The following is a 20387-nucleotide window of genomic DNA, read 5'->3' as shown; positions in this document are numbered from 1 at the left end:
GAAGGTAAAGCTGCTTTATTTTAAGTAGCAGTTAGGGGAAGGGCAAAAATTAGCAGACAGTGTTATAGGCATGCTGAAAGGTGCAAGAGCTGATGGATGTTCCCTGTCAGTGCACAAAAGTCAGTTTGATTTCAGTCTTTCATATTCCTGAGTCTTGGTCCACTGCATGACTGCAGAAGAAGTTGATGTTCCAGAACCAGTCTGGCTCTTAAATCTGTCACAAAAGTCAGTCCTGCTCAACTGGGGATGAAATCTGAAATTTCCTAGCATACAGCTATGTGGAGAAACACTGTTGGAAATGAGTGTGTTGATGGATATGAAGTCCAAGTGTTCATTTAGGAAATGAAAAAATTAAAGGTGCATAGACAGAATTAGATACATGTGCTAGTCTTCAAATTTAAGACACTTTACTCTCCATACCCTTTCCCCCTTGTCTCCCCCCTCCCCCCCCCATCCTATCTCATCTTTCCCCACACCTGTGAGGGAAGCAAAACTAGTTTTGTTATTAGGCACTCTGGGTAGTGAGCAGAACACAGCCCACATAGAAAGGAGCCATGCTATATTTAGCTATGTGCATTAAATATGCCCATGCACTGAACACAGTTTTCTTAGGAGTTTTCTTTTTCTGATGTGCTCACTCAGTGATGAGTGTCCATGGAGGGAGAGGGACAGAAGAGTATGTGACTGTGTAATAGGACTCACTCCCATTTTTAGTGTTTCCAGACTAAACACAGCTTTTGACAATCCTTGCATTGCATAAAAAATTCAAGACTTACCTATGCTTAACCAAATGAGGTGTTTATTTCTGTATCCTACTGTCTCTTCTGTCACTGAGTTGTGTGTTGGCAGAGGAGTAATCTAATGGATGTACTCTAAGGCTGCCACAGCTTATACAACTACATTGCATTTTCCATTATGATTTTCTTCTTTGATAGAACCATTAATGTTTGATTAAGCATGTACTTAATCATAAAGTTTGGTTTTATATATAATGTGTATTACTATTTCTTCGGGAGCAAATAAAAATTTTCAACTTGTGTATGAATTTCCAAAGGGCTTAGCTTGCACATGTCTCATGTCATCTTTCTTTCACTATAATTTTCTTCAGCTTAATCCTCTTCTCTCTTTGTGCCTCAGTTTTCACTGTTCATGAAGTGAAGTGTTTCACATCACTGGGTAATGGCAGTAATTGAAGTTACAAATGACATCTGTTTCCCTGGACAGCCATAACAATGCTGACAGTACGCATTAGAGCAGTGGGAAGTAGTGCAAATTGAGGGAAGCATCACTGATTACTTGCAAGCACTGACTATCTTTTAATTTATATTCCTTGGAAGAAAGGAATGGGTGCTGTTACTGTTTGTATAATTAAAAGAAAGAACCTCTTAAGGATTTGTAGGAATATGGGATGATTGGATGATGACACACTTGGCCTTCTGTAGCGTGAGGCAGTGTTCTAGTCATTATTTCTTTAGTCTGGTCTTCATCAAGATAATTCTAGACCTTCAGTCTCCTCCCAGTGTTCAATACCAAAATACTTGCCCTCATTCTGTAAAGTGTAACTGTTTCTGCCAGCAAAGCATGCTGAATGCAATCCTGATCATTTGTGTTTGAAATGGTGCTGGGTTGCTGTGGGTACCTCCTGCAGTCCTTTTCTGGTACTGGTTTGGACGCTGCACAGAACCTTTGCAGAGGTGGCACTTCCTGTCATCAGCCCCAACAGCATCCACCTCCTGCTTCCCCAGCACCAGCCAATTAAACCTGTCTGGAAATACTGGGTCCTAGTGAACCACCTGCTCTTGGGGAGATGTATGTTTGCTATGGGAACAAGCTTGTCAGAGACGCTCTGATTAGTGGTGTGCTTTTTGTTTGGGTTTTTCTGTGACCCAAGTACTTGGGGCTCTGCAAAACGCTAAATTCGTGTGTTTTGCTGTGTCTGTTCCTTTATTCTGGAATGCAGTCTGGGTTTATGTTTGCTTCTAGAAGTCAGGGTTTTTTTCCTGCATGTTTTCCTTGTTTTCTAGCCAGCCAGCTCAAGTACGCTACAGAAATGACTTCTCCTTTGTGCTGTGGAAGGAGGTTCTTTTAAGCTCTTGAGGTGCTGAGGCCTTGAGCTGTTGTTTTGCCTGATTACCCCTTCTGCTGGGCAGGTTAGCTCTGGACCAGGGGCAGCATAGTGCTTGGGCAAGGTGACAGGTTACTGCCACCCATCCTCTAGGAACTTGCCTGTGGTGACATAGAACCTGTCTGCTTGCTCCTCCAGAGACAGGAATGTAGATTAAAACTCCTAGAAATGGTGTCTCACCTCCTTTGCAGCCTGGAGGAAGGCACAATGTGTCACTGGGGTCATCACAGTACAGACTTGGCTGCTCTGCCCCTCTTAGGTAGAAGAGTTGAAGGCAGAGGCTGTAAGATTTCATGGGTGGGAAAACAATGCAAGTTGCAAACTGAGTTATGCAGTCAGTCATTTAGATCTTAATTCGTGGTCTGGGGAGGCTTTTATGGTGTAGCCAAGTACCTCAAACAGCTGTCTGCTTATGGCCCTACTAACTAACCATGGTACTGGAGTTCTGGTCTTAACCTAAGGCACTGACTTTGTCTCTATGGCTTGGAATGAATGTCAGAAATACTCACTTAAATGAAGATAACACCGGTTTCTATCTTTTTCTGGGTTAAGTATTTCTGATGTGATCAATGTGGTGTGTGGTAGGGCTGTGGCTGATACTGCTGTTTGTTGTATGCCCCTGATGAAGAACTGGCAGTGCAGGGGGGGAGTTGGGCTTTTCATTGGTTGAGTGGGTCAAGAGCAGGCACATTCTTGGTGAAGTTCAGGGGAAATTAGGTAAAACCTAGAGAAGAGATGATAGTGTAAAAGGCAGGTAAAGGAGAGACTGCCAGAAGAAATATTCTGTCAAGTAGCACAGCACAGGAGATGGCTTGGGGTCATGCATTTCAGGTATTTGGGAATGTATTCAAGTCTAAAGTTGAAGCTTTGGTGTTGGTGGATGCTACACATGTTTGTTTTAAGTTCTAGCATAAAAATTATAGCTAGGGAGGATTTTTGGGCTGTTTGCAATGCTCAAATTGTAGATGCTTATTTAAATCCAGAGCTGGTCTGTAACTGTAGCTGGAGGGTGGAAACCCATCTATTTCCTTGCCTTTACTGGGTTTGAACCAAAAACTTAAAACATGTGGAAAAAATTTAAATAAGCAACCAGTGGTTCTTTGAAACATTATGTGTATGTTTAGTAAATACAGATGGCGATTATAGAGGCAGCAAGGATGAATATATATTTTGGCATGTACCTCTCCTTTAACTTACAGTGGTGTGCTCTCACTGTGCTGGGCTGCCTGTCATTGCATGGCCTTCAAGCTTGGTGTAAAGAAAAAGGGAAGAATGTTATGCAGCCAGCCTCTGGACTGCAGCTCAGAGCAGCTTCCTGTCAACAACATCCTACTTCTCTCCCACCCTAAAACATAAAAGTGCAAAATAAAGTTATCTCGTGGCTTTTCGGTTTGTGGACTGTGATTACTTTATGAAGGGTAAATGTGAACAGCTACATCAGAGCTGTGAGTTGGCACTGGGGTTTTCCATCAAAGGTGTCTTTACATAGTTGTTTTTATTAATTTATGGAGTGGGACTCAAGCTCGTAAGCTAATGGAGGAATTTCTCTGTGTGTATTAAAGGCAACATAAAAATGGAGGAAGATCATATACTTAAGAGCAGGTTTTCATATCTTCTCCTTACCAAAAGACTTGAGTGATTGAAACAATGATTTAGGGACTGCTATTGCCTAAAACAAAGACTGCTAGAGCAGTATTGTGTATAGTATCATTGTTTCTATGCACTGCAAGTAGAAACTCCTGTGAAGGTCAGGAGATTGTTTGAAATGCATTTTAAGATGACAAGTGTATATATAGGAAGGGATTTTTGTGGTGGGTTGCCCAGCTGTACGTAGTGTGGGGATGGGGATTTTTGTGTTCTTTTGGTTTTTTCCCCTTTGCAAAAGTCCTTGGCAGTGGGCTTTCCTGTCTCTGGACTCAATTGCCTCAGCAGTCTTAGAAAGACAAAACCTAGAAAACCTGTTGCATAATATTCTGGGTAAACTGAATGGTCGATGAGACTACTGGGCTCAACTTTCTCATTTCCCTTCTAGGAGATGGGTGGAAAGAGCTTTGATTTTGCTGGTGATTAAGGGAGTGGTGTAACAGAAGTGTTCAAGTTACTATCTCCTTAGAAGAAATTTAGCTGCTTCTAATTATTTCCTGCAGGCAGTGGCCAACTGCAGTGGAGCCAGCTGAATGAGTCGTGGCTCTTTGGATTTGTCAGAGAAACTCAACTGCTGCTAGGAGAGCAGATCTGACAACCTGGTCTGTGTCAGGCCACCCTAGAGAGCTGTGCCGTGTGTTCTGTGCCAGCTCCCATCCCAGGCTCCGGCTCTAGCTTCCTGCTGTAGCTTCCTGCTGTTGCTGTAGCTTAGCAGGGCAACTGCTCTGAGGAGTTAGGGCTTGCACAGACAGCTTTCATAAAGGAGACAGCAGCAGGCAGGCCCGGGTATTCCAGCACTCTGGCATGTGCTTGCTCCTCTGAGTTGTCTAGACTTGGCATCAGTTTGAAACCAGTAGGTTGTCGGTGGTTTGTGTGTGCTGGAATTGTGCTCCTGTCAGGCTTTTAAGCAGTTCTGCCACAAACTTGTTGACCTCTACAAAGTTAGTTATGCTGTTGTAGGGTCTTGGGCTTGCTGGGTGTGCAGGCACCTTGCCAGGACAGCATTGAGGAGAGAAGGGATGGCCTCATGGAATGTTTCAGGATATGCTCTGCCATGCCTTAATTCTTTAAACATTGCCTGAAGAGAGTAGGAAGGTCCATTTCTGCTCAAATGGATAAATACTGTGTCTGCTACATCTAAGTTTTGTAAATCAGCCCTGACTGAATAAGGCCTGCAAGCTGTGGTTGTTGTGTTTCCTGTGGCACATGGTCCCAGTGCAATTTGGGAAGACTCGTTCAAAACCGGCAGCTGTTTCAGGCACATCAGTCTTGTCCAGCGCCTGGAGGTAAACCACAGCACTAATTGCCTTGCAAACCTCTCCTGTAGTGGCTGTGACAGCAGATTTGGCAGCGCAGCTCCATGGGAGGGAAGAAAATACTTGTAAGAGCAATTGTTACATGGGGGAGCTCAGGCATCTGCTCATTCTGAATTTGACATGTGCCTGATGCTGGATCAGGGCAACTTAATCTCGTTTCCCGTTTTGAGGGAGGAACCATGTTCCATGTCTCTGTACCTAGTCTTGCACTCTCGCTTTATGTGTAGTGGTTGGGGGTTTTTTTCTATTTAAAAAAAACAAACTAAAAAGGGTGGAGGGAATCACAGAAATGCCCTGCAGATTACAGAACATGCTGTAGTTCTTGGCCCTTGGACAGATAATGAGGAAAATAAGAAGAATTCCTCTGAGATCATTATGGCTTTCTTTTTCTGAACTCTTAGTGAAAAATATTGCCCTTGTTGGATATAAACTTGCTGCTTTAGGTGTTTTGCTAATACTGATTCATGAGAGTGAAATAAATCAACGCCAAATTCTCCCTTTTATTTAAAAGCTGCTATCCTTTGCCATTTTGTAGATGTAAAGGTTCAGAGAGTAACTTTGAATTCTGCAGGATGGAGAAATGAAAGCTGAAGCTGGAGAGGGATAGGGAATAATTTCAGAGTGCAGGCTTTATCTTCCATGGTTCAGTCACCTAATGCTTTTTTATAAATATCACTTTCTGTTTCCTTTATGAAACATAGGACTTAAATTCCCTTCCTTGTGATCATCCCTTTAAAGTCAGATTCTGTAAATGATTTTATTTATACATCTGTATGTTCACAAAAGTTTTTCTCCTTCTTTCTAACAAACCTAAAGGTTTGTTAAAGGCCACAGAAGAATTGAGACCTTATTTACAGTTCGTGTAAATTCATTCCTCCAAGTGTGTTCTTAAGCTCCTGGATAGCACATTTTGAGTCATGGATACAGGCAAAAGAAAAGATGAGAACAGTTTTGAAGGCTGAATTTTTCCTCTTTAAATCTTAAAGGGAAGCAAGGTAAAGGGATGACTTGTAGTTGAAAGAGCTTCTTGTTGTGTGGTGAGTGTTCTGCTGCCTATAGATATGCACTTTGGCTGGGAATCCTGAAGTTTGTGTGCTGCATTTAGGATCCCATGCCTGTTGGCTTACTGGAATTTTTTTGGTGGTAGAGGGTTTGTTTGGGGTTTTGTGGGGCTTGGTTTGTTTTTTTTTGTTGGTTTGTTTTTTTTTTTTTTTTTTTGCTTGGTTGGGGTTTTTTTTGTTTTGTTTTGATTGGTGTGGGTGGGATTGCAGCAGGGTGACTGTTTAGCCTGGGTGCCATCGATGCAGAGGTGTGTAGGTGTATCCTGAGAGGACACTGATGTCTGCTTAAAATGCAAAGGAGCTGTTCAGGGTCTCTGCTCTGGGGGTCAGCAGCTTTTCAGTGTGGTGCCAGATCTAAATGAACAGATCAACAGCAACCTGTACAATCTCCTCCTGCAGCCAACTGCGTGATGGTTGTGGTACATGAGCGTAGGTTATATATAGCACACACAGCTGGTCGAGTGTGCTACAACTGGTGATGTGTTTCTCCCAGGAAGGCAGCTGCAGCTCAGTTGATGAGCTCTTCTGGGGAACCCCTGTCCATGCTGCTAAACCAGGACCTGGCATGGACGTGTCCAAATGGTGGGGTCAGCTGGGTGCTGTTCAGGACAGTGTCCTGCAGCCTGCACTCATGGGCAGCTCCAAAGCCAGACTGGACAAGGACAAATACAGCCACATAAATTATCTGCCAAGAGCAGAGTTAACTGTGTTCTGCACTGACAGTGGTGTGTCTGGAGAAGGTTAGTGGGCTAGTGCTGTGATTTCAGTTCTTCCTTTTTTTTTCCCCTTTTTTTTTTTTTTTTTTAAATTTTGTTTTCCCAACCGTGACATCTGTTAACTTGACTTTGGTAAATTTAGAGGAGCAGAGTGGTGTCTTGTTGGTATCTTTGAGTTGGTGTGATGGGATAGGTGCCTCAGCAAGGACTATGAATTTCAACATGGACAAGGAGATGTACCCTGGCTTTGGTTCTATCTTCTTAATGCAAGAACAAAGTCCTCTTTTTGCTCCATGCTAGGAGCCAATATATAGTTTCAAAACATTCCTAATTCCTTACTGGCCCCCAGAACTGAACAATGTACGCAGGTGGTACTCCTTCAGTTCTGCACAGTGAGGGTAATGCAGTGAGTGCCTGCTGGGAGCACAGATAGGAAGGAATTTGATCAGATTCAGATTTGTCATGCCAGTGTGCTTTAGTTTTAGGTGGAGATTAACTTTACTATGACTGTATGCAAGCTAAAACTTCATCCTTCGAATTATAAACTTGTCTTCTGATGGCATTGTTAACTCAGTATTCAATACCAGATCATCCAGTCTCTAGAGAAATGTACCACAACGTGCTTTGCTTCACAGTTTGGTTGATAAACAACAGCCTGGCAGTGTCTGGTGAAGCCTTGTGCTTAGGCCATGGGTGGCACAGGCATTTCATGGCTTATTCTGCTTTCAGGGTTTGTCTTTCTGGAGGGTGTAAATGCTTAAAGTCATTAAAACCAGGAGAGAAATCCTGGGAACAAGGATGATCCAACAAATTTTATTCAGCTAACAAACTAACTGCCACTTGTGCTTTGTGGAGCTGTTGCTAGAAATTGTTTTAAAACTGCGAAGGAATTCTAGAAACAGCTGAGGAAATCCTGGTACTTCCCAGAAATTGCTGGCTCTGGGAACAGGGGAGAAAGTCCTGTAAACTTGAGAATTCTAAAGAACTTCTAAACCCTACCAGAAGTTCAGAGAAGTTATGAGAGTCCTTAGAAACTGAAAGTTTCTAGGGATTCCTGAGAAATTCTAGGAGTTACCAGTAATGTCTGGAAAATGTTAGAAATGCTGTGGGAATCCAATTAACTCAGTGACTCTGCTAGTAATCTCTACAATTTATAAGGAATAGGAAAGTCATTACCAGTTATCTTTGGATGAGGTGTCAAATGGCTGTACATGGATAAACATTCTCATCTTCCTTAAGCTCTCAAGTGTCCACTTTTAGCATCTCCCTCAATGAGTGGTCTGTGTGTGTTTGTCTAAGACACAAACTTGTTTTCTTCTCTGCAGTCCTACTTTGTTACGGATTATGACCCAACCATTGAGGACTCCTACACCAAGCAATGCGTGATAGATGAGAGAGCCGCGCGCTTGGACAGTAAGTAGCCCACCCACAGTGCCCACCAAACTAGGATTTGGAATGTCCATCATTCCCAGGAGTTACCTGGGTGACATGGTGGAATGAAAAACACACCTCTGTGCTGCCTCTCCCAAGTGCAATATAAATGCTTGGCTTTAAAAACTTCATTTCTTGCATGTTGGTGATCTCTTTAAGGATAAACCAACAGCCCTCATCCCCATGTATCTCTGAGCATTTTCCATCTGTTTCAGCTGGTCAGGAATTAGCAGAAGTCCTCAAGTGTTTTGTTGTTCAGTTTGTTTGGTAGGTCTTGAATTGTTCAGAGTCAGTGCAAGAACTTGTTGGGAATATTAGAAAAGTATTCAGCAGTATCTGTGGAAAGTGGTTTCTGCTTAGCTGTGGTGCACAGGAGAGGCTCTCACAATATCTTATTAGGAATAATTTTTTTTCTCAGTCTATCAGAGCATGAAATGTAGTAATCCATATTTTTGCTTGTGTTCAGTTCTGGATACAGCAGGACAAGAAGAATTTGGAGCCATGCGTGAACAGTACATGCGGACAGGGGAGGGTTTTCTGCTTGTTTTCTCAGTCACAGATAGAGGAAGGTAAGCCTGAGGTCAAGTTATTAAAACAAACAAGTTTTAATTATTCTTAAGTTACACCTTATCCTTCACTGAAATAATCTCAAACAGAAACATTAAGTATGCATTCACTTTTAGGTTCAAGGTGAGATGCTCTTTCAGCACTGATGAAGACTGATTTTGACCCAATCACTTTGTGAAAGTATCTGTTTGTTTCAATAGATGACTTGAAAGCATACACAAAAAAAATGACAGCTCTATTCAAGAACTTTATTACAGTCCAGAATACCATTTTCCTGGAAGTGATTGGTATTCAGTCAGTTCTTAGGAATATCCCCTTGCCATGTGCAGCATCAAGTAGCTTTGGCTTTCTGAGTGGGTTTAGGGTATATGCCTGCACTCTTTTTCAGGCAGTGGTCCCTCTGCTTTGTCCCATGCATTGACTGAATGACTGCAGAGTGGAGATGAAGCATCATCTTAGGAGCTCATGGAGAGCTGTGCTTAGTGGCGTACATCCAGAGACTGATAACAGAAGGGATGCTTCTAGTTCACCTTTGCATGAGGTGTCTGACTACCTAATTATTTTTAATGGGACTTTTTTACTGATGATCATCTTGCTTCTAAATTTCAGCTGGCAAATTAAGTGTAAATGCCTTCAGACTATATGTCTGGAATTAAATACAGTGTCTGGGAAGGATGCAAAGGGTATGTGATTGTCTCCAAATATCTGTGCTGAAGGTCCTCTTGTAGGGATGTTGCTTTAACAGTGTTTACTTGAAAGCAGTGATTTATTTATTCATTCCCCAAAAATCTTTGCTTAGGCCAGAGTTAGCTTTTTTAGTATACTATCCTGGAAGAAGTTTTCTGCTCTGCTCACCTTTCCTTAAACACTGCTGGAATATTCCTTACTGCTTGAACAGCATCAGTACCTGATATAACTTAGTTGGTAACTGGAAACCTTTCTGATCATTTAGCCCTGCCATTTCTCTGTTCTTGAAGAAACAAAACTTTTCAGCTTTGATAGCTTCCCCAAAAATTCTTAGAAGTAGCTCTGGAGGTTGCCAGCTGAAATATTGGTCACCAGGATCTCTGTGCTGTAGTTTGAATATTCTAGATGGAGTAGAACTCCAGAGTCAGTAATTGCAGAATGGACTGTGGTTGGTTGACTCTCTGCCCCAGGTCCCTGTGGATTGAGACACAGTCAGTGTTTTGCTCACCCTGCAGCCCCACCTCAGCCCAGTGCAGAGGACACTGCTCACTTGGGGATTTTTTAGTTTGAGTGTTGAATGGTTCTCTAACTGGTCATGCTGTGACTCTGGAGTGCCTGCAGCTGTCTGTGCTTGTGTGTCATGGCAGGGCAAGTCCAAATAGGTGACTCATCATTTCTGAACTTTTGCAGAACCTGGCAGTCTATGAATTAGTGCACTGATGCTCTACTTGTGTTCTTTCATAGCTTTGAAGAAATCTACAAGTTTCAGCGACAGATTCTTAGAGTGAAAGATCGCGATGAGTTTCCAATGATCCTCGTCGGTAATAAAGCAGATCTGGACCACCAAAGACAGGTAATTCATTTGCTGTTAGTTACTGCTCACTTTCTTCCAGAAAATTCAGTTTTCCCCTCAAAACTAAACTTCCTCCCAGAATGGGAACAAACAAATGAAGTCATATCATACAAACTAATTCCAGTGCAAGAAGCTACACTCAGTTTTTGTACTTGAAGAGCCTTAGGAGCATGATGGCATTCCACGCACAGCACATTTTCTGTCTGACTCAGTGGGGTTATGTTGAGACCAAATCTATTCACAGAGCTGAGAGCTTTCTGTCATGACTTGATTACTCAGGCATGAACGTGTCTAATTCCTCAGTTCTGGTACTCGCCACTGCACTGTGCCAGCAGAGTGCATTCCAACACTAACTCCACCAATCCTTACTCTTCAGTGCTCTTGCTTTTACCTTTCAGTGCTGTTAGATCTAAATTAGGAGCTGTTCACTGTTTTCTCTTTGGCCACTCTGCATAACTGACTCAAAGCTTTAAAAGTTGGAAGTACAGCAACACAATTTCTGTTATATTTATGTACCTTAAAGTTGTGAAACCAATAGTTTTCAGCCTCCCCTCTATTCACAAGATAACTTAGAAGATTTAGCTTAGAATGATTTAAAGGACTTTTAAATGTGTTTTCCCTAGTTGCTATTGATTTTTATTGAATCAAACTAATTTGAGCTGAAATGAAAAAAATCTTACTATAGCAGCAGGAAAGGAACAGATGTCAAACTTGTATTTTCTTCAGCAACTAATTTGAGAAGCTTAATATTTTCTCTTGAGACAATAAGATAACACCTAAAGTTTGCTAGCAAACACATGATTTTCTGAGAATAAAGTAAATATAACCGTAAAGAGAATAAAGTAAATATAATTGTAATTGTTTTAAGAGTGTCACAAGGAAAACACAGCTTAAAGAGCTCAGTGGGTTGTATGTGCATTGTTGAATTACAGTTACAGTACCAAAAAGTTCCTGTGGAGCGTGGTCCCTTGACTGTCACAGCCTCTTTATCCCAGAAGCTGTGTAGAGAGATCATGACAAAATTAAAAGCTATGCTGAAGGATGCTGCCTTGAAAGAAGTTTTCACAGAAGTAGCTCACAAACCCCTCGAAAGTAACTTTGAGCACTCACACATTCACAGAACAGCCTGTCCCTGAGACAGAAGCACATTTTTTTCATTCTTGTTACCATCATGCCCCCATAAGAATTCCCAGATTTAACCTTACAGGTCCTGGAACCATATGTACTTTATCTCCTGCACTAATGCTGGCATGGAAATTATGGAGATGAAACCGAACTGTTCTGCTAGTTGTAATTGCTGAAGGACAAACACCCTGATGCTTTGGGAAGGGAAATAACATCATTGCTGTCAGCCCCAGCTCTCAGGATACCTGCAAGTGTAGTTGGTAATCCTGTACGTCCATTTCTAGGAACAGCTGTGAACTTTGTTCTCTCTCCCCCACCCTCCTGATGTTATTGCATCACCTCTGCTTCTCCCTTAAAGGCTGAGAGGTGCCTGTCACTTGTTCTGCTTGTCCCTCTGTCCTGTTCCAAGCTGCTTTTTCAGGTGGTGGTGGGCTGGAACACATTCAAGCTCAAAGCAGCTTTTTTCAAGTTGCCTAACTTTGCAGTTTTGCTGCCTGTATCAATATATGTCTCCAAAATCTCCTGTTGTTTTTTATGGCTGTATTAATTGCCTTAATTGATTAGATGCTGAGGGGTATAACTTTTTGGTGCTCTCACTCACCATTTATGTGCCAATTGGTGGACTTCTCACTCCCATTATAAGCTGAGGCTTAGGCAGATGTAGCTGAGAAAACACTTCTGGGTTTGCTTAAACAGCTACTTACGTGTTCTTAACTCTTCCCTGTCCCTTCCCTGTCACATGGTGTGTTTCACTTGGCCTTAAGTCAGTATGAAGGAATTGTTTAGGGATGCTGAGCTGACATAATTGGTCCCCACAAGGGAGAGGGTCCACTCCCTCTTGACTTCACATTCCCACTCTTTCCTTTGCTGGCCCCAGATGTCACTGGAAGCACTTTTGGAGTTGAATCATCTCTCTGGATGGGGAGGAGCAGAAATGGCTTCCTGGGACCTGTGCGAGCTAAATCAGCTTGCTGAAAGATTTGAGTGCCAATGCTGGGAGCATGGGAAGGGGTGGGACTGTGGCTTGGAGCAGAGCAGGGAGGAGCTGGGGTGGGGGGAAGCAAGTGAGACCTCGCCTTTTGGCAGCAGCAAGCAGTGAGATGTTATCAGCTGGGTGTTAAACAGAGGGGTTGTTTCTTCTCCATCGTGTGAGCACTAAGTACAGCCATCCGGTCACTGAGGGGAGCAGCTTGGTGATCTGACTGAAAGCTTGTCAACGAGTCCTGCCACCAACTAAACCAACTAGTCGGAAAATGAGGAAAAACTTCAGCGAGGTTGTCCTCTCTGGCTGCAGGTTTCTTGTGCAGGCAGCTGCCGTGGGAGGGCTGGGCTCAAAGGCGAGAGTGCTCCCTCACCTTGGCTGGGAGTGCTGGGTGAGTGGGAGGTGTGGGGTATCCCCAGGCTGGGACTTGTGGGCAGAAACATGACAAGGGCAAATCCTCTGCATTTTTACACTTTGCTGATGTGTAGGCCTCACTTGGGCACCACCAACAATCTGCTGAGCCAGTGTCACACTTATCTTTTTCTTATCTGGTTCTTTCTGAACTTCTTTAATCCCAACTGTACATTTTTCAGCTTCAGAATTCACATAACATTTTTAGAAATTCAGGAAGCTGGGTGTCAGATTTTAGAGCAAAACTGCTTGTACTGGGCATCTGCCTGCTTTTTCCAAAAGGCAGGAGGCAGACTAGTGAAACGTGCAACCCCTGAAAGACTAAAGTTAAACAAAGTAATTTAGTGTGTTTGGATCGGCAAATGATACTCAACAAATCTTCCCAGAGCCCAAAAGAGTTAAACATGTGGAAAAAGTTCTGGGTGTCTCAAGGGTCTGGCCACACCTTTAGCCAAGTAAATGTGTGTTGAGGTTGAACAGAGTACAGAGTACTATCGTTGTGACACCATAAATCTGGAGGCTAATGATGTATAACTAATCATCCTCATGTGGTGGCAACTGTTTCTCAGGAAATACATGAACTGGGTTGTACAGCAGAAGTGCACAAACAGTTGAATGATCTTGATGAATTGTTGGGGCTCACCAAAGGTGTGGTGTAAATTAGTGGGGCTCTTATATACCAGAGACACCAACTCACAAGTGGTTTTGGGAGAGGCATGAAAGAGTCAGTTTGAAATAGCAATTTGTCATGGTAATAACCATACAGATAAATAGAGTTAAGCAGCTTTCTTGTGATTTTTGTCTCTCAATATCCCCAGGTTATGTTGACAAAGAAAAATGAGTCTTTAGAGGACAAGCAGGCATTAATCCTTAGAATGTATGATAAGAAATGAAGCTGCCAGTGTTTCCAAATTCCCCAATCAGTCACAAATTGCTGACTCTGAAACCAGAAATGAAGCACCATCTCTCACTGCTCTTTCTTTAAACTAAATGCTGTGTAGCAGTCTTTCTCTCAAATGGATCAATTCCTTAGAACTCACCACTGGATGTTTCTACTGTAGGATAATTCGCCAGATGTTTTAATAATAACCACTAGTGACGGAGGAGTAGACTTGTCAGTGCAGGTTATGTATGACTTTCTGTAGATAACTGCTAGCTTAAACTGGGTCAAGTCTGATCATTCCCCAGATGGCAGGGTTTCAAGGAAAATCCAAGTTGCAACAGGAAAGTGCTTGGGTTTCATTAAATGCTAGTTCTTGCTTTTGCATCATGACTGAGCTAACACAATGACCTAGTGCTGAGATCATCTCTGCTGGCAGGTACCTTTAAAGCAAGCTTTTAAAGAGCAGTCCATGGGACTTAACTCTTAACCATCACTTTCTTGTATGAGTGTGACAATAACTTCTTGCAGTGGTAGATGTTGAGGCCGTGTCCAGGGACACGTCTGTGCCCGCAGACAAGAGTGTCCCTTCTGGTCTTCCCGTGGCTTGTGTGATTTTGGGCTTCATAGAGAGTCATCAGTTGGGCATCTGATGCAGTGTCTAAACACAGTGAGCCAGCCTGAACATGTGTCAGTGCTTATAACCACAGTTTGCACGTGCCAGAGCAACCTTGGATAGGAGAGTGTGGACAAACTGGAATTAGTGGATAGTGAACTATCCCTGCAGGAAAACCGGGATGACGGATGCACTCCTCAGGAGTGATGGAACTCTTGGCAGGAATGGGCAATGTTTGTGTGCTGGGAGCACTGTAGGGTGACCACAGGGTGGCAGAAATGGATTCCTCTCAAACTTGAGGAAGCATTTCATTGTTACCTGTATGATGTGTCCCTTAGTCTTGTGTCAGTGTCCTGGCAAAATACAGGTGCAGTGTCAGGTTAGGCAGCCTTGTAGAGTTGCTTTAGGTAGAGGAAAGCATGGAAACTTCAGAAATTAATGTATTTCTGACAGATATCGGGCACAACAGTGGAGAGAGGGACATATGTTCACAGGAGTAGTCAAATGAAAACTGTTTCAGAAGAAGAATGTTAACTTAGGGAGGTGGGCAATAGGCTTTTCCATGTTTGACTCGCTCACATCTTCTGTAATGAGTTTTCATTTGAGAAACTTTTACTAATTGTCTGAACAGCGTGAATGAGTGATATCCAGAAACAAACAGTAAAATGTCCTGTAACAAAAAGGATGAGCATTATGAGTGGTTCTCGTTTGTATTCAGCCTTAAGCTCGCTAAAACTGCAGAACCAACACACAGAGATGTACACACAGTTACTACCATCAGATCTGTGGTTCTCTTCTGTCAAAATAACATCTAGACTTCTTTGAAGAAGAAGGATTTAGTTTTTATTTTGGTGCTGATGTTAAATAAGCTGTCCTATCACACTTCCTGAAAAACCTGTCATGTTACAGGGTTGTCATACTTGAGAAGGGACAACAAAAAGATGAAAATTCATGGTTTTATTTTCAAGTATTTCTATGTTTGTACTTAAATTTTCCTCAGCTTTGAAGATGGAACTGGTACGTTCTGGCCTCTAATTTACGTCTTGGGCACTGCAAATGTTTCCATAGTGTTTCCAAACCAAATATTTTTTTTAACGGACTTTGTGGTCACTAAAATTGACCACAAGTAAGTTGACAATATACTCATAAGACTGACAAAAAAGGTTATTTTGGAATTAAGCAGTTACAGATATTCTAGTAAATACAACAGGAACTTTAATGTATTTATACTGTTTTAAATGCAGGATATTGTGGAAATGTAATTTATTACAGGGTTAGTTTGACTTATACCTATAATGTGCTTTAGATAGAGTAGTGAAGAAATTCTTTAACATATGTTTAAAGGCAGAGTTCAGTTTCTCCTCAGGATTATGCATTCCTTGCCAATTATTTATTTTTATTGAACTTTAACCTCTAGGTTTCTGGGGCTGCAATAAACTGTGCAGGGGTGAAGAAAAGTAAAAGGAGTTTGTTTTGTAAGAACTGTTATATCTATACTTTAACTTATCTGTCTGAGGTAGAGATATACAGAAAATTCTGGAAGGTCTGGTGCAAACTTTAGGAGATTCTACAGTGTCACTGATGTGCCAGAAAACAGCTACAAGTATTTGTCCAAGTGCAGCCTTCCCAAGCTTTGGAATCGGAATATTTCAGTATCTGAGGTCAGAGTGGAGGGTTGAAGTGGAATTGTTCTTGCTAGGGGAGCAGGAGTCTTCATTATTATTCAGTTTTCAAACAGCAGAGGAGGGTTGAAGGATTCCAGTTCTCCTTATGTGCCCTGCAGTTAAAAAGACAGGCTCCATCCAGTAGTTGATCTTGGGGTTGCTTCTAAGGGTTTCTTTTTTTGCTTCAGCTGGTGATGATAACACTGAAATGAATGCAGAGTTGCTGTGAGTGTTTGAGCTCAGCAGATGCATCCTGAGTTACTCCAGCTAATGGCACAGGGTGCTGGGAGCATTTTGAAGAGCTTCACGAGGGTTTAGTGGGAGCAGCTGGGATTTCAGCAGGAAGTGTATGAATATAGTACCAGTGGGATGCTAAGGACAGGGGAATCAAACATGTGGAGATGCCATGCATGAAGGCTCTCAAAGCACTGTGTAGCTGTTAAGAAACTATTCTGCAAGCTGAAAAGTACTTTGTTCGTGCACTGTGGGAAATGCTGCCACTACTTTTCTATTCCCATCTATTTCTGTTTCTGTGTAGCTTCTTAATCTAATGAATATTTTGAGTTCCTTTTCAAAACTAATTTAAAAATAAATCCTCCTTATTTTTGTTCTTATATCAGTCCTCTACGTGCTGGTTTAATGTTTTTCTGTGAAAGCAGTGTAATCTTTGACATTTCTTCCTCTAGGCATTGTCTTGGCAAGATCTGTTGTACTTCCTTTTATCACTGAAAGCTGCCCTTTCCTCCCTGGCCCTGTGGGTGACCTTCCCGTTGGAGCCTCTCATGCCTTGCACCACTCAGGGTGGCCTCTGTTCTCTGACCTCGCTGCTTTCCACCTCATCCAAAAATATGCACTGATCTCCTTTGCTTTTGCTCTGTGACCAACTTATTCCTCCTTCCTGGAATGGTCCACTGGCTTCCTGTCTTCTGCTTCATCACTTTAAATTTTATACCAACTTTTTATGATGCTCATTGTTTCCTCTTCATCTGCTTTTCCACTGTTTTCCCAAGGAGTCATTATGGAGCCAGGATTTCTTTAATATTTATGGATTACCTGAAGGCTTTGTGGATTTTTAGAACTCTGGCAATCTAAGCTATGTTTAAAACTGACTGTGTTAATATTTTGCTATATCATTAATAGATCTTTTTTTTAATGACTTTTTATAGACTTAGAAGCTGAACAGCAGTTGTTGTTTTAAAAGTAGTCTGATTTTTTTGTTCCTCTAGATTTAGCTGGGACAATTAGAGGGTGAATTAGCAATAGTATTCAGAATTCTGTTAGCAATTCAGCAGATGGTAACTGAAGCACTTGCTTTGAGGAGGAGCAAAGGAACCATGTCTGCATTTGAAGGAAAACTTCATCTTTATGCAGAACTGAGGAAAAGGCATCTGGAGTGAGGGGAATTTCTTGGAGAGTCAGTCTTTGCCTATTGCAGAAACTTACTTTAAAAAAAGTCTGTTTCCCAGTTATATCATGTGGACAGGGTGCAAACTGTGCTGTGCCCAAATAACCATTACTGTTTGAGAGAGCTGGATCCTTAACATGTACATGCAGTGTCTGCTGATACAAACCTGCTTGCAGAACCCTTGAGCCTAATCACTGATGTCTGTTACAGGTGACACAAGAGGAAGGCCAGCAGCTGGCACGGCAACTTAAAGTAACGTACATGGAAGCCTCAGCAAAAATCAGATTGAATGTAGACCAAGCTTTTCATGAACTTGTCAGAGTTATAAGGTATGGTAATTGAGACCAGATAATTAATGTCCATATGTTAATGGATAGCTGCAGGAAAGGTGTTGAAATGCAGTGGGAAATTGCTGGGGAGATTCTGCCTGCTGTTACCTCTAAGCTTTGACCAATGATCTCCATTATAAAACACTCAGGTTCATTAGGAAAAATGCTTACATGAATTTAATATGTATTTGAAAGAGAATTTTGTTGCCTTAATCTTTCAGATTTTATTGATCACCCAGTCAGTAAATGTGATAAAGTAAATCTGAGACTGGCCTTCTGTAAAAAATTTTGTTTCTTATAAAAAGAAAACCAAAAAGTGAACTCAGAAGTTATCGCTTACTTTATTAGTAATTTGAATGTAAAAAGGAAGTGCATTCCCTATGAAAATGTAAAAAAGAAAGTGTAGAATACAGTAGTTATGTTTGTTTAGCTGAAAATTATTCTATGAATTTAATTTGAAATACCTATTTCCAGGAAATTTCAGGAACAAGAGTGCCCTCCTTCACCAGAGCCAACACGGAAAGAAAAAGACAAGAAAGGCTGCCATTGTGTTATTTTCTGAGAATCCCAAGAACCAAGCTATCAACTGCCAGATTATTTTTTTTCTTTCCATCATTTTACATCACTTCTGGTATTGGTCTAGCCTTATATGTGCATGTCCTAAAAGTGGTCACCAGAATAGCCTTAGTCCAAGAAGCTGGCAGAATAGTTCTTGAAGAAGACTCGGTCATCCTGGGGCAGACTTCAAACCAAAACACTAAGGCTGCTTCTCTAATACCACAGTTCCTTCCTTCTCTCCCTTCAGAGCTTGCGCCTTGTGGAGTTTTATTCGCAAAGGAGATGAAACAAAACCGTGTAGGACAAGGTGTTGAAGTCATGCATAAGTTGTCTCTTGTGAATTAATTTATTTTTACTTCTGACATTTCATTAGCTATTACAGAGACCTATATTGGAGTATAGAGAATACTTTTTAAAAAAGGGGTAGATTGGCTTTTTTTTGTTGTTTTTGCCCTCAGTTAAATTAGACTTGAGTATTCAGCTAGCCTTAAGAAACCTACACTGAATTTCATTGTCAGCAAAAATTTTCATCTCTCATTTATGCTGCAGTTTTATTTCGGTGGCCAAAACATTCTACTGTATTTATTTTATGAATCCAGAACAGCTGCAGGATGATTACTACTACTATTAGGATATGGCCAAATACCTGAGCTCATTCTGGATTGAGGCATGTCAGCTCATTAAGAAATTTCACATTATGTTTGAAAACAAATTGTGTCTTCCTTTGTATTTCCGGGTAAGGGATTAAGGAAAACTAAAATTGTAGCTGTTTTTGTTTCATGTGATATAAAAACGAATTTGATCTTTCCATTGTCAGAGATGATTAAATGTTTTTGCTATATACTTTTATACATTATTTTCTTATCAAACTAGTTAACAAGTATTTTTATATGTTTGTAAGCAAATATGCTTTCACAGCATAACTTGTGTATATGTAAAGATGAGTATTTAATTCTCACAGTTCACTTTTAACTGACAAAATGTGGGATTTGCCAAACTGTGGTAAATTTCTCCTTACTCTCCCCGTTATACCCAAGAATGGCCAATATTGTGCCTGCCCAGCACACCTATAGAGTAAAATCTAGTGTTGTGTTTTAATGAATTTCAGTATCCCTTACTAAAGACTGACCATTATGTGAATTATTAAACTGTAAGACTTTTAACTGATTGTTTAGTTAAACTGTGGATGGTTGTTTGAGTTCTGTGGATTGTGTTTAAACAATTCAAGAGTATGGTCCCTGATATTGAAATACTGAGTGGTATTGCACAGTTGTCACCTTAATTGAATGTGTCCAACAGTTCTTTGAAACTTGATTATTAAGCAAACCCTTGTATAACTTCAGGTGCTAGAATTAAAGATGATCTAACCATTTTTTGGGGGGTAAGCACACTGCCTCTTTCTGAATCTCTTCCAAAACCTGCATTTTTTGGGGGTGGGGGGTGGGGGAGAAGGGACTGATGGAACCTGGCTAGGGAATAGCAACGCATGTCTGCGCAGCATTTTCTTCAAGCTTGGAAGTAAAGAAAAGCCATTTCAACTTAAGTCATGACAGATGACAAAAGCTGATGTTTGCTTTGGCTTGAAGTGTGTAGTCAGTGGTCCAAACAATAATCCTTGTGTTTTCAGGCTCAGCTATGCTCACTGTCAGGTCCTCTGCCATGAATCTGTATGTGTCTCCTGAGAAAATGGGGCTGAAACAAGTTCCAGGTACCTTTACAGCAGCAAGGCATTAAACCTTGAGGTCAAGATACTGCCAGGCATTGCAGAGGAATTTAAATTTTTTTAATGTAATTTAGATTTGCTTGCGTAATGCAGTTTTGAGAGAGTGGGTAGCTTCCCCTCCCTGATGGATTTATTGGTTGATGAAAGGCTACTTAGGAGGAATGTGTGGAAGATTCAAACAAGAAGTTACAGTGGAAACACATTTGGGAGATGCATTGCATTTTTCAAGTCAAATGTAAGAAATTACAGCCTGTAGCAAACACCACGTGTTTTCTTAGCTATGTAAAGCTCTCT

General features: G+C 41.4%; 1 protein-coding gene across 1 annotated transcript in view; it reads left to right on the top strand.

Moving 5' to 3' along the window:
* Positions 1 to 19742, top strand: part of RRAS2 (RAS related 2) — a 43055-nt gene extending 23313 nt beyond the window's left edge. The window contains exons 2-6 of the mRNA XM_042038457.1: positions 8188 to 8275; positions 8760 to 8862; positions 10292 to 10400; positions 17694 to 17812; positions 18287 to 19742. Of these exons, the coding sequence (XP_041894391.1) occupies positions 8188 to 8275; positions 8760 to 8862; positions 10292 to 10400; positions 17694 to 17812; positions 18287 to 18374 (507 nt within the window). The 3' untranslated portion in view covers positions 18375 to 19742. The remainder of the gene's footprint in view (positions 1 to 8187; positions 8276 to 8759; positions 8863 to 10291; positions 10401 to 17693; positions 17813 to 18286) is intronic.
* The last annotated feature ends 645 nt before the right edge of the window (positions 19743 to 20387 follow it).

This window comes from Corvus kubaryi, unplaced genomic scaffold (genome assembly GCF_017639235.1).
Source record: "Corvus kubaryi isolate FWS band 111438036 unplaced genomic scaffold, C.kubaryi_AGA036_p1.0 37392, whole genome shotgun sequence".
NCBI lineage: Eukaryota > Metazoa > Chordata > Aves > Passeriformes > Corvidae > Corvus > Corvus kubaryi.
Note: the sequence above shows the minus strand (reverse complement) of the source record. Positions and strands in the feature narration are given on the sequence as shown.